The 13309-nt window shown below is 39.2% G+C and overlaps 2 protein-coding genes across 3 annotated transcripts; one reads left to right on the forward strand and one right to left on the reverse strand.

Annotated features, from left to right (window-relative positions):
• The first annotated feature begins 2026 nt into the window (after nucleotides 1-2026).
• Nucleotides 2027-9523, forward strand: slc25a17l (solute carrier family 25 member 17-like). Its single transcript, XM_034088735.2, has 9 exons — nucleotides 2027-2471; nucleotides 5020-5080; nucleotides 5627-5693; nucleotides 5908-6062; nucleotides 6157-6273; nucleotides 6372-6517; nucleotides 7138-7233; nucleotides 7587-7669; nucleotides 7835-9523. The coding sequence occupies exons 1-9, from the start codon at nucleotides 2397-2399 to the stop codon at nucleotides 7980-7982; spliced, it is 948 nt and encodes a 315-aa protein (XP_033944626.1). The 5' UTR covers nucleotides 2027-2396; the 3' UTR covers nucleotides 7983-9523.
• A 6-nt stretch (nucleotides 9524-9529) lies between these two features.
• On the reverse strand, nucleotides 9530-13296 carry dxo (decapping exoribonuclease). 2 transcript variants are annotated; one of them, XM_034088732.2, is made up of 7 exons: nucleotides 13204-13296; nucleotides 11876-12336; nucleotides 11150-11376; nucleotides 10467-10686; nucleotides 10193-10328; nucleotides 9993-10087; nucleotides 9530-9900 (listed from the first exon to the last, which is right to left on the reverse strand). In XM_034088732.2, exons 2-7 carry the CDS (start codon nucleotides 12328-12330, stop codon nucleotides 9768-9770), a joined length of 1266 nt encoding a protein of 421 aa, XP_033944623.1. In that variant the 5' UTR covers nucleotides 12331-12336; nucleotides 13204-13296; the 3' UTR covers nucleotides 9530-9767. The 2 variants fall into 2 exon arrangements, with proteins under 2 accessions (XP_033944623.1, XP_033944625.1); XM_034088734.2 differs by having other exon boundaries at nucleotides 11876-12332; nucleotides 13204-13292.
• Between the last annotated feature and the right edge of the window lie 13 nt (nucleotides 13297-13309).

Genomic DNA, 13309 nt, shown 5'->3' on the forward strand with positions numbered 1-13309 from the left:
TAAGTGCATTTTGCTGATAAAGCTTTAGTACTTTTGAATGCAATACTTTAATTTGTAGGGAAATATGTCCACAGTGTGGCATAAATAGCCTACTTTAATCAAGTAAAGATCTTATCAAACATTCAACAAATGCAAATACTATAGCCTACTGCAAAAGCCAAGAAAAAGCAAGACAAAAGTAAAAAAGAAACAATATTCTCACTGCTTTCTATTTAGATTGGTTATTTCGCTTCCTCTGTGCTCCAAACGGCATTATTGTATTATCAATTGTTTCTTTTATTTGGTATTGTTTTAATACACCACTGCACCCTCCACTTCAGTAGGGGGCTGTCGTGCGTCTTTGAGGCTTTCCAAACGCCAACAGAAGAAGAAAATAAGAAAGACTGAGGCTGCAGTCGGATAGTTTAAAAATCAGCTCCTAAGTTCTAACCCTATCGTCTATTCCTTGACCTCTGAGTGAAACGTCACGGGGTTAAGGGATAGTGGATAGGAGAATTCAAAAGGACTTAGGAGAAGAGACTGCGGTACTTTAGAGAATCCGAATGCACTTTCACTATCCGACGTGTTTATGATGCGCCAGCGGACGTCATTGTGTGCGTCTGCTGCTGTGGGGAAACTATGGAAACCACAGTTTTCTATACAGCGGACTACAACATGGATGTTTAATAAGAACGAGGGACTACTGTAAACTCATCTAGAGACTCTGCTCCGTGCTCTGATGCTGCTGCTTTGCTTTATGAACGTGGACAACAGAGAAACAGATTCTTCAGGACCAAATTTGGAATTGAAATAAAAAAGGAAAGTGAAACATGCTCGTCACCCTCTCCCTCCGGTCCACATTAATACAAATTATCCCAATACGTATGATTGTATGAACTAAAGATCTTAAAATCAATACAGATGTATTTATTATAAACGTTAGTCCTTAACATCTATCACTGTGTACATCACCATTCAAACATCTTTTAAAAGTTGAACAAACCCCACACAGCTCAGTAAAGACTGAAATGTTGACTTTATTTGATAATTTCAGTAAAAACTAACGTTCATATTTCTCTCTTTGATTATAATACTGATGAACGTTCAAAACAAAGCACTTTGGCAACTTACCACCTATGTTTTAAAATGCTTAATAAGCACCGTAACTTTCATGATATCATTTCTCCGTCATAATCGGTTGTTTCCGTGAACGGCCGACTGTTGAGTGACGGCAAATGCTGCGGCTGCAAGGCATTGTGGGGCAGCATTTTCGCTTCTCCTGTCGGTTAGGGAGGTCCAGTGGTTCCTAAGCTAAAGGAGGTTATAAAGGAAGTTTGAAACCTCCTTTCCTATCATTCTCATCATTCTAGAGAATTCGAACGGCACTTATCATGGCTGCCACTGAGGGACTTCCGGGTCATTTCACTCCTTTAGGAAGGTTCCTAAGCTAAATGGACTATTCGACTTCAGCCTGAGGCCCATTCCCAAACCGCCCCCTACCCCTACCCCTCCGTTTGCGCGTTCACGCGGAGGGTCCGCCATATTGAGGGCTGTTCCAAAGCAACGAGTGTGGAGGGGGAGTAGGCTATCAAGCCCTCAAACAGCGAGTCTGCAGCGGTGCTGACTTGAGACCGGTCTCTACCTGACCGGAGTCACGCTGTGTTGTCCGTCAGGAAACACGCTGTTTACAAGTAGTTCCAGCAAACATCCACTGATAAATTGCGATGTTAACAACCTCATGATAACCTCATATGTTTTTAACTTAGGATCATACCTGTGTTTAGTCTAGAAAAAGGTAAATGTGTGCATTTTATTATAAAGTTGTGTATATTTACAGACCGTTGCAAAAACTAAGAAGCTTATAAACATCAGGTTTAAAACTAAAAGAGCTTTGAAATACAATGAAAGATGTTTGGAGTTTTATTTGAGTTATTCATTTGAACTTTTTGTCTAAGAGATGCTGATTTGAAACCGTTGTTACATACAGTTACGGCATTTCCTGTTTCTTCCGGAGAGAGGGGAGGCCGTCCCAAAGCCTGTTGCTGTATTTACCCCCTCCATCTGACAGGAGGGAGCCTCGTTGAGCTGCGAGTGTGGCTACAGACGGAGTTCACTCCATCACGGAGGGGTAGGGTCGAGGGAGTGGTTTGGGATTGGGCCTTAAGAACAAGTTGACAACCAATGAATGGGCTCTGGGAGGAAACCCATGGAGGAAACACTGAGCGTCACTTTCCCCTTTCTAATCTGTCTGCCTCAAAGCTTTTAAACACTATGGAGTCAGAGCAGAGACAGTTTCTGTAATTTCCCAAACATTTCCCCGCAGCTAGAAAAACAGACCGACCACCGGCTCTCTCTCTTCGGGTCACTCCGCGGTTGCTTTCCGGTGTTTTGTGGTCAGACCGGGAGAGGCTGCAGAGATGTCCGACAACGGTGGCTCTGCTGTCGGCCTTCTGTCTTACGAGACGCTGGTTCACGCTGTGGCAGGTGCAATGGTGAGCAGAGATAAAGTGCAATACAAGTAATGCAATAATGTGAAGGACATAGCCTGGTCTGTGTGCTACTAGTTTAATGTTGGCTGTGCATGTTTTTAGCTTCTCCCTATCCATAACCATGAACATTTAACACAACAGCTACTTTACACAGCTGTAATATAGATAGTATGTACACAGGTGGAATTAAGTGCATTTACTCACTTTAAGTGTGTGCGAAAAAGTACACGTCCCACCGTCCGGGACGTGTTATTTACAATATCGGACAAGTAGATCTTTCAATTGACTTGTCCGGCGGACAAGTGACGTTTTTCGCCCCGATGTATTGACAAATTATTGATACATTCAGTTTACAAAAGGCAGAACTCATTCGCAAATTGTCCGTGTCCGCCATTGTTCGTTTAGAAATGTTAGTTTCGGTTCTGCATGTCGATTCCTAAGGAAATGCATCTCGCCGCTTTCTGTACAGTTAGACGGGGGCTGGGCGGGGCGGAGCGGGAAGTGTAGCACAGTGGCCGGGTTGGGAAGCAACACTCGGTTCCGAGTAGGAACAAATAACAATTGTCCGGTCCCGGGATTAATAAGAGTTGTGAGGAGGGGAGGCGAGGCCGAGCCCCGCGGACCGCAGCTCTCTCTATGCTCCGTATCAGCTGATCGCTGCACGGTGCAGCTCAGCGCCTCTCTCTCTTTCTACACACAGCGGATCCGCTGCCTGTTTAACAGCCTCAACTTTGTCAAACTTTCTATGTTCTTTCTCTAACACGTAATGAAGGTTATTAAGCGTTTTAGCTCCTATGCTGTTAATATTGACCGCCATTTCCTTTATGAAGTGAAGCAGCCTCCCTGTCTGTCCTCGCGCTGTCCTCACATCCCCGGACCCCCAGACTCGGAGGAGCAGGATGTCAGTATTGTTTATGAAGCAGGGTATAGAAAGTACATTATTGAAATGCTATTTATACTATTTATTAACTTTTACAAACAGTGAGGGACTGGGCAGCTACAGCAGGTGTATTGCAGGACATGTGTAAGCGTGCAAGCGTCTTTGAGTTGTAGAAAAGCGCTAGGCCTATAGGCTATAAATATAATAATAATAATAATAACTTTATTTGTATAGCACCTTTCATACAGGGGATTGCAGTTCAAAGTGCTTTACATCAGTACAAAATAAGACATAACATCAGTGTAAAACAAGCAGCAAGAGCATAAAGTGGGATAAAATAATTAAAAATAAAAACATGGGGAATAAAACATAGAGAAATAGTGCAATGTCAATCACAGAGAATAGTGCAGTATAATAGTGTAAGATCAGTAAAATGCTTTGGTAAAGAGATTAAGCCTTCCCTAATATTGTTGGGTAACGTGTTCCACAGTTTGGGGCGTAGTTTACAAAGGCTGCATCACCGATCTTCTTAGGACTCTTTCTGGTGACCTCTAGTAGACCTGCAGCTGATGATCGCAGAGTTCTGGCGGGTGTGTAGTTCATTAGAGAGTCAGCCATGTAGCTGGGTCCTTGTCCATTCAGAGCTTTGTATGTGAGGAGAAGCACCTTCAAATCAATTCTGAAGGTTACAGGAAGCCAGTGGAGAGTAGCCCTCCTTCCTTTTGGTATTCGTTAGTAGTCTAGCTGCAGAGTTTTGAATGAGCTGGAGTCTTTGTACATTCTCAAACTGCACCACTTAGAACTAACTAAACAATGCAGAGATTATTTTTATATAATTGTATTCAATAACCGTAAGAAATTAAACAGTATGAAGTGATTTGTAAATAGGAATACAGATTTGACTTAATGTTTTCAGAAATATATTTTTCTCCCAGTTTGTCATGGGACTTATTTTCACCCTCTCAAAGAACCGGAACCGAAAATAACCGGAATCGAAAAGCAGAACCGGAATCGTTAAAATCCAAACGATACCCATCCCTTTGTGTGATGCAGTAAAATGTTACCGCTCACTTACGTTAGCGGTGTCGTAAAAACCGTGGGAAAATGTAAAAAAATACGATGACGAAGAAGAAGATTCCAGTGGCCCCAATTTTTGTCAATTCTGGACAAGTGAAAAATGTATTCGGACAAGTACATTGCCAAACTCACTTGTCCATGGACAAGTACTCTCTAAAAACTTTTTCTCACACTGACTGTTCTTAGGACTTTTACTTACAACAAAGTATTCCTACACTCTTTTACTTAATTACAAGATCTGAGTACTCCTCCCACTTCTGTGTATATATGTTTCTGCTACTGTAATATATTGGTATTTTATAGAACTATCTATACTATAGCATTGTATATTGAATATTCTTTATGGTTCGAGTCCTTATACAGTATACAGACTTGCTGCTGTTTATTGTTTTAATTTTATTGTATTTATTATGTTTAGACTTTTTTCTACCTTTTTTAAGGATTTTAATGCCTGAACCCATTGCTGCTGCTGTAACAAAAATAATTTCCCAATCTGTTGAAGAATCTATTGAAGAAACAACTGAAAATGAAGTGAATGAGCCTTTTGCCACTTTGTTTAGGCATGTTTTCCCATTACAATGCGTTGTCTTTTAGGGGAGTGTGACAGCAATGACAGTCTTCTTTCCTTTGGACACAGCGAAGAGCAGACTGCAGGGTGAGTTTGAGGTTTTATCATGTTGTACAGAGGTTACCTGATAGAAGCGACTCTAAACCGAGTTGAATGAGTAAGGTGTGAAGGTTAACTCAATCATGCATTAACTATACCTGCACGGCAAAGATGTGAAGACGCAGTAAACTAATTATGTATAGCGTTCGACCAAGCTATATTGAACTTAATTCCTCAATTTTGTCTCACTCTTTTAGTCTGGCCTTTCTGCAACTTTTGTTAATTTATTTTGTGTATGTAGGTTGTTTTGTCCTTATTTTTGATTGCTTTTTTTTGATAAAAAAAATCTATTCAAATTGTACTTACTTTCCTCTTTCTTGATACCCCACTTGTAAACATCCTTGTATCCCCCATGTTTGTCACTCTATTATACATTTAAAATCTCAAACCCTAAATCAAGGTAAAACTGGTTTGTTAATTTCAGATTTGAGAAAGCTTCTTTAGTGCCGCAGAAACATACTATTGAGGATAAGTAGTACTTTTTCTGTCAAGTGAACTATTCTAAACATTTCCCTGTTTATGTTTGTTTTTCAGTTGATGAGAAGAGAAAGTCTAACTCTACCCCTGTCATCCTGGCTGAGATAGCAAAGGAAGAAGGCCTGTAAGCATAGTTTTTATGCTGGTTATAAATGACACCAAGACATGGCTTATTTTTTTTATAAAATACATGCCGTTTGCTTGGAATTTCAAGTAAAATGTCTCTAAAGCAGTTACTTTTAAAATCATAAATGCCAATATATTATTTGGGTCCAGCTTCTTTAATGTGATATATACTGTTTTGTTTTATAAATCTGACTCTCTATGTCTTCTCGCAGTCTGTCTCTGTACAGAGGATGGTTACCAGTCATCTCCAGCCTCTGCTGCTCCAACTTCGTGTATTTCTACACCTTCAACACGCTGAAGAAGCTGGCAGCATCTGGCCAAGGGACGTCCAGACCGGGGAAAGACCTGCTCATGGGTGTGGTATCAGGTAAACACACATAGAGTTGAACTTCTTCATGACCTGATGGAAATAATCAAGTACTAAAAGTTTCAAGCAACCTACATATCTGCTGTTCCTACAGGGGTGGTGAATGTGATCCTGACCACTCCCATGTGGGTGGTCAACACTCGACTGAAGCTGCAGGGGGCAAAGTTCAGGAACGAAGACATCCAGCAGACCCATTACAGGGGCATCTTTGGTGTGTAACACAATATATGTTTCTCATGGTTTCACAGTTTAGTTCTTTTTATTTCTGCGCATTTGTAAACCCTGCCATGTTTGGACTTTCCCTCTCAGATGCTTTCTCACAGATCATCGCCAATGAGGGAGTAGGAACTCTGTGGAACAGCGTCATGCCTTCTCTCATCCTCGTGATCAACCCGGCAGTACAGTTCATGATTTATGAGGCCATGAAGAGGAGGGCAGGCAATGGAGGGAAGAAGGTGCGAGGACACAGGAAACACACTGCCTTGTATATATAATAATACATTCCCATAGCCAAATTAAACAGCCTCTTCTACTTTTCTACTGGGTTGGAAAACTTTGCTGTCAAGAAAATGTGAGCTCACATCAATGCTGATCAAATGAAAACAACTATCTTCCCATTGAAGGGAAATTACTTGCTTAACAGGACGGAGAACCTGTATAACCTAATATACAAATACATTCTGTCTTACGTTTTTTGCTGGTAAAGACCAACTATTTACACTTGCTGCCTTTTTTACTTGTTGCTCTGATGATAGAAATACTCATTGATTTCATATAATTGTATATTTTTCTGTGTGATTAAGTTAAATTGCTCATGATTTTCTAGCTCCTTGTTCTCTTGAGAAAGCCATTACTAGCCAAAGTCCTGATTTCTCAAGAAAATATGAATATAAAAAAGAATAACCAATTTAACTTTTGATATGTTGCACATGTTGTTGTTTAAAAATGGCAATGAATTACCATGAACATCTGTACAAAATGCTTCTTTTGTGGATACAAATTACAGTTGTAAATAATGCCAGTGGTCACTTTATTTTTATAGCCAAATTAATTCATTATTTCTCTCCTACCACAGATATCCTCAGCAGAGATCTTTCTCATTGGAGCCATCGCCAAGGCCGTTGCTACCACGGCGACATATCCTCTGCAGACCGTCCAGGCCATCCTCAGGGTAAATACTATGTTGTATAAAATGTTCCCGTTTTGTTTGCTTTTCCAAGAGGTTGCCATTATCAAGGATAGGATTTTGTATTTCTTTATTGTTACATTTATGTTTATTATATGGTCCATCTGTTGGCAAGACAAGAATAAAGCATTGTCATCGGAGTTAATTGAAATAAATAAAAACGTTCTATGAAGAAATACAGGATAAATAAAGGTTTTGAATTGAACAGACAACACTATATACTGTACACCATACAGATGTAAATTGTGCAGAATATCTCTTAAGATCTCATTACAATCTCAAATAATCTCTCATCAAATCTAAAGAAATAAAGATAACGTTCTTCTTGCTATCATCAGTTCGGCCAGCACAAAGGTGATGGGAAGGGCGGCGTGGTGGGAAGCCTCGCCAACATTTTCTCCATGCTAATGGACAGGATCAAGTGAGTGCAGCTATGAACACAAACACATTCACTGACATTTAATATATTAACATAATTTATATTAACATATAATAATATATGGTTAATAACGTCTTCACCAGTGAGCACATTGAGGAAGATGTTATAATGGCTTGTCATTAAAACATCTGTTTCCGTTTATTACAGGAGGTATGGTGTTCTTGGTTTGTACAAAGGTCTGGAGGCCAAGCTGCTACAGACGGTTCTGACGGCTGCACTCATGTTTGTTATTTACGAGAAAATCACTGCTGCTACGTTCAAAGTCATGGGCATTAACAAGAGACTGAAGCAGTGAACTTTTCCTTGACATACACCATAACCAGAGCTTGGTGTGATACTTATTATACTGTCTCTTTCTTAACTTTTAACTTTACATGTATCAGGCTAGCACTTTACCCATTTCCAGTATGTGTGCTATGCTAAAGCATAGACTGCTGCAGTTAGTATAACATGTCACAAACATGAGTGGTATCAATCTTTTCACCCTAATCTCTGCTAGACAGCAATTAAGCCTTTTCCCCAAAATATCAAACTTTCCTTTGAACTTTTAGGGCTTTCTGCAAATGATAAAAACAATATTAGCTACCTACTCTGTTATTACTTCACAAACACTTGTCTCATGTGTTATAGAAACTTTATCAAATCCTGCCGTATGAATGTTTTTTTTAATATACTGATTTAACATGTTATCATTTCACAAATATTAGCAGCAATAACTGTGACAGGGAGAGACCTCCCATACATATGTAAAGACTTATGTGTACAATCTGAATGGTTTTGATATTAACAACTATAATGTGTTAATTAAACATCAATGGCCTATAAATGAATACTTAAACAATACACAGAGTTAAACTTACATATTTATAATAAATACTCCAGTAAGTGCCTCTAAATGATATCTAAATATGCACTGTGAATGGATATAAAGGCTGAGATGACTGTTGATGATTTACACAAACCATTATGCATTAACCGTCTTCCTTCTGGTCAGTATGAACATGGTCAACTCTGTCTTCCATTTTTTTTTATCTTCGTGTCATGTTAGATGTGTGATTTTCAGTATTTGTTTATCAAAGTGTTCTTTCTCTGATTTGGTGATTCAACGTTTACGCTGCCTTTTACCTTATAACCAATGTGAAAGTTCATTCACTTTGTTGGTTTAACTTGTTGTACAATCTGTTAACTTGAGATGTAATCATTACAAGAGCTGCAGCTCTCAATATAACTTTGAAACATTACATTAAGGAGAGGAAGTCCTTTGACTTTTCATTGAATTAAGGCTAGTTTCAAGTAGTAAGAACACTGTACATTTACCAGAAATGGAAATGAACCAGATATGAGTTCCTCCCAACATATATATATATATATATATTTCCAGATACAAACTCAATGACTGGTATTGTTATTTTTAAATTCACAACATGAAATGAACGAGTATTTCGAGAAAACGGCAAAATCAATGAACAGAGGGTTTGTGAAAAAGTAGAAAGTGCTGACTAAAGAGAATGTCACTGATGTAGGTGAGCGAGAAGGAAAACAAATAGCTTTATTTATAGTTAAGAAAGAGTTTAAAGGTGGTTAATCCCTCACTTTAAGTGAACATTGGCCAAGGCACAATAGTAACTAGACTACACTAATCCTATTTATGACCTTCAGAACTGTTTATAATCACATTTTTCCATCTTTGTTTGTGGGTGTAATACTTACTTGAATTCATCTAACCTTTTTTTTTTTTTAAACGGATTGTTTTATAATTTTGTTTTCCATTAAAATACTACTGTTTGGGGGGTTTAAATTATTGTAATAACATAATAAAGTTTGAGAAAAAAATGACATCAATGCATTACTGCTGTTTTATTGAAAATCACAACATGCAAGATGAAAACACGGGTTCAGTTTGTACTGCTGAACAAATAAAAGATTTAAAAAATCACAGAGGATCATACATGTGGAAGTGATCAGTTGCACAGACAGTCAGCACCTCTGAGACTGAAAAAAGGTATACACTCATTTGGTAAAAAAACACTCCATTGGAGGTCTGAATTAACATTCCCACGAGACATGTCTCGGTTGTAAATCAGGACTGATGCGAGGGTTGACTGCTGGTCATCTCCTCCACAAACCAGTGTGGCAGGAAGCAGTACGGCGAGTCCCTGTGGACGGAGAAGGTCACATCTCTGCGGGGCTCCCAGGACAGCAGGTACACCACACTGGAAGGGAAATAATAATGTTTCATAAATTATATTTGCTTGAATGTCAAAAAAAGTTTAGCAACGTAGTCTGTCAAGGCAATTCAGTTTACCTCGGATTGTCTTCAGTAGCGATGTGCTTTACAAAAGACAGGAAGTCAGAGCAGAAGTTCATACAGACTGTCGGCTTCCAGCAGTTGTGTTCATTCTGTCCAGAGGAACAGACAGAAAAAGTGAAAATATATTGAGTTAATCTTTTAATTATTCTTGAAGATCAAAATCTATTTGTCAATGTTTAGATAAGTCACCGTACCTTGATGAGATGGGAAATCTTAGAGATGGGAAAAGTTTCCATAGCAACGACCACGCCTTCTTCATCGCGAAAACCTGCCACAACACGGGGGACTCCGGGGAGAAAAGACTGGGCCCACCACTTCAGAAGCTTGAACCTGAGGAACACCAAAATGAAACTTTAAAACTGCCTAGTACAATCAAACTTGGATACACATTTTCATAATTTTCTGACATTTCATAGACTAGACAACCAATGGTGATAATATGTGTGAGTTGCAGCCCTAGAAGATTACCTGTGGAAGTTGCTGCGCTGTTTAGGGGTGCAGATCTCCGCAGAGGTCTTCAGTTCGATGTAGCATGCAGGAGCAGCCGGAGCGTTGGGATCTTTGTCCCGACAGTCCACCTCTCCGGAGAACAGGAGTCTGTGGTCTGCGAGCCGCGTTTGCACCACAGTGCAGAAGGCCTCATTGGTGTTAAGCACCCCGCCTGGGTCAGGTCGACCGTGGACGGTATCTACAGGGAAGGACAAAGGTGAAACGTTATTAGTCAAACATTTGCTTACCACCCTTTTATGTTATTTGGGTGTCAAATGTTATAAAACAAGACAAACTGGGATGCATGAAGCACGTTTGTGCCAGGAAGAAAAGCATACATGAAATTAATGATGGCAAATAAAGAAAAATGCTGACTTTTTATCAAAAATGTAAAAGACTTAGCTCAACATTTTGAAAAAAGCGTTTTACTATTGGTATATTAAAATGTCTTTATTATCATTTCTGAGGTATATTTAGATTTTTTAGGTTGAATTAATAATTTAATGCAAATATTCGGAAATTCGGCTATTCAGAAATAGCTTTCCATATATATGACTACATAAATCAAAATGTTTATAGTGTGACGCTTGAAGAACATCAAATGAAAGAAATCAAAAATAAACAGCATCGATTATAATAATCCAGTGTATAAACCTACATACCTGCACATGTGTATTGCTCGAACTTGTATCCCCAGTACATCATCTCTTCATGTCTCTCGGTGCGGTTCTCTTGATCCCTACGAGCAGCTTCTGTTTCCACCTCACTGATGTACAGCGTGCCCCTGAACCTGGTGACGGCCAGCTGCCAGCCCTCCCGCGTCTCATAAGGAGCCGTCAGCAGCTTGGTTAGATGACCACGCCATGTCACAAAGTCGATATCTAAATCACTGGAAAGAGCAGAGGTTGATAAAATAATAGGTGTCCGACAGAAGCGTTCTGGTCCGATGTAGTTGGATTAGAGCAATATTTCAAAAAGTTAGGGTATTGACCCAAATTGGTCCAGGGCCATTTCGTTGTTGGTTGCCAATTGAATATCAATATTATTAGATGTGTATCAATATTATTAGATGTGAATCAATACTTCTAATTACAGTTTGTTCAGCTAAGATACTGTTTGTAAGAGCCGTTATTTTTCAATGTAATATCATGTCTGTCATTTACCAGGCATTAAAAGGGAAGAGAGGGTTTTCTGCTCTGCCTCATTTTTTTCATTTACATTTTCTTGAATTCATGTTTGTTGGGTTCTTTGACAGTTGTTTAGGAACGGAGATGTTAAGGCCATTCATGATGTGTTTTTCAAAGTTTGGGTCCCTGGGAGACCCCAAATTTATTTTTTGAGTGTTGGGCTGTACACTTGGTAATCCCTGGATCTAAAGTTACACTTACCATGATGTCCCCCTTGCGCTGAGCTTTGATCTGTTGGCCAAGATCCAGCGTAACATGTGGTCCAGCTTCTCCTTCACACTGTCGTCTCTCTTAATAAACCGATCCTTATATCCATCCCTCAGATCAAAATTTGGACTCCTCTCAGGTTCCACATAGTATCTCATTTGCCTGCCGTCATTGAAGAATCTGCGTTCAGAGTCGAGGGAAAAACATCCTACTTCGACAGGCTGTTTGTACACAGGAAAGTCTCTCTCATATAGCTCCCTTCTGGTGCTCAAACTCAGAGAGCTATCTGGGTTTTGTCCACGACTTGGCACTGACTGATTCTGGGGGCGGTTGGGTCTGGAGTGTTTATTCTCACAGTGATTTCTTCCATTGTCCTCTCGTTCTCTTTTGTATGCTGACGGGCGGTTTTGGTGGCTCGGGTTGGGATTGTGTGATCTGTGCTGCTCCATTGCTACCTAGTGAAGAAAAGAGCAATGAAACAAACATATGGCCTTGATGATTATTTATTTTCTTCAATGTCTTGGTCTCCTGCAGGAAAGCTGAAACATGTTATGTCTCATTATCACTTTTGTTGACACAAGAAAGTCAGTGCTACTGCTAACCTATTATGCTGTTACAAAAACAATAACTTTTAGTGGATGCTTACACACAAAAAAACACTAACAGATATTTGTGAAATGTGTATATAGTAATGTGTTTATGCTATACTTTATAAAGCCAGAATTATCCATATTCCAGATATTGCTATCTGTGGTTTCTGGCCAAGGAGTTACAGAACGCTTCACAAAATGCCCCAGAGCAAAAACTAAAAATCAAGAATGCAGTTTAAAGATTGGAAAATGAACTTTTATTTTATACATCCAGTAGTGGTTGTTCTGTTATGAAAATATTACTGCATGTGATCTACAAAGGGTATCACACTGCAATGCACAACAATTCAGCACATTACATTGTGATCTGTGTAAGTATATGTGGATGCAGACATATTAAAAAAGTTAAGATGCAGATGTTATAATACCATTTTCTGTAGAAAAGTACGTTTGTGTGTTTTACAAAAATCTATTGCATGTACTTTGCTTAGGCGTGTGTTGACTTGCCTTTGTAAATAAACTAGTTACTTAACTAAATGACAGGTGAATGAATGTAACCCAGCATACTCATACTCAGCATGCACAACAACAGCTAGCTTACGTTAAGATAAGGTTACGTTTCTGTTAATGCCCACTAAGTCACAATAATGCACATAACCTTGAGCGAAAACAACTATTATATTTTATAACATATGTTCCTATTAACAAAATAGGTGAATAAAGAATACATACATTGTATTTATCTCGCTAGCTGGGTAGACAACTAGCACCATAGCACCAAAGGCTAACAACAAACTCAACGTTACTTCCTATGTAATTTCTCCTCCCATCCGCTTGG

This window comes from Pseudochaenichthys georgianus, chromosome 8 (genome assembly GCF_902827115.2).
Source record: "Pseudochaenichthys georgianus chromosome 8, fPseGeo1.2, whole genome shotgun sequence".
Classification (NCBI taxonomy): domain Eukaryota; kingdom Metazoa; phylum Chordata; class Actinopteri; order Perciformes; family Channichthyidae; genus Pseudochaenichthys; species Pseudochaenichthys georgianus.

Excerpts from the sequence above, each read along its gene's own strand:
- dxo (XM_034088732.2), bottom strand. The coding sequence starts at position 12,330 with ATGGAGCAGCACAGATCACACAATCCCAACCCGAGCCACCAAAACCGC. Across the intron at positions 10,687-11,149 it reads CGAGCAATACACATGTGCAG|ATACCGTCCACGGTCGACCT; the intron begins GTATGTAGGTTT and ends CCTTCCCTGTAG. Across the intron at positions 10,329-10,466 it reads CAGCGCAGCAACTTCCACAG|GTTCAAGCTTCTGAAGTGGT; the intron begins GTAATCTTCTAG and ends GGTGTTCCTCAG.
- slc25a17l (XM_034088735.2), top strand. The coding sequence starts at position 2,397 with ATGTCCGACAACGGTGGCTCTGCTGTCGGCCTTCTGTCTTACGAGACG. Across the intron at positions 5,081-5,626 it reads AGCGAAGAGCAGACTGCAGG|TTGATGAGAAGAGAAAGTCT; the intron begins GTGAGTTTGAGG and ends TTTGTTTTTCAG. Across the intron at positions 6,518-7,137 it reads CAGGCAATGGAGGGAAGAAG|ATATCCTCAGCAGAGATCTT; the intron begins GTGCGAGGACAC and ends CTCCTACCACAG.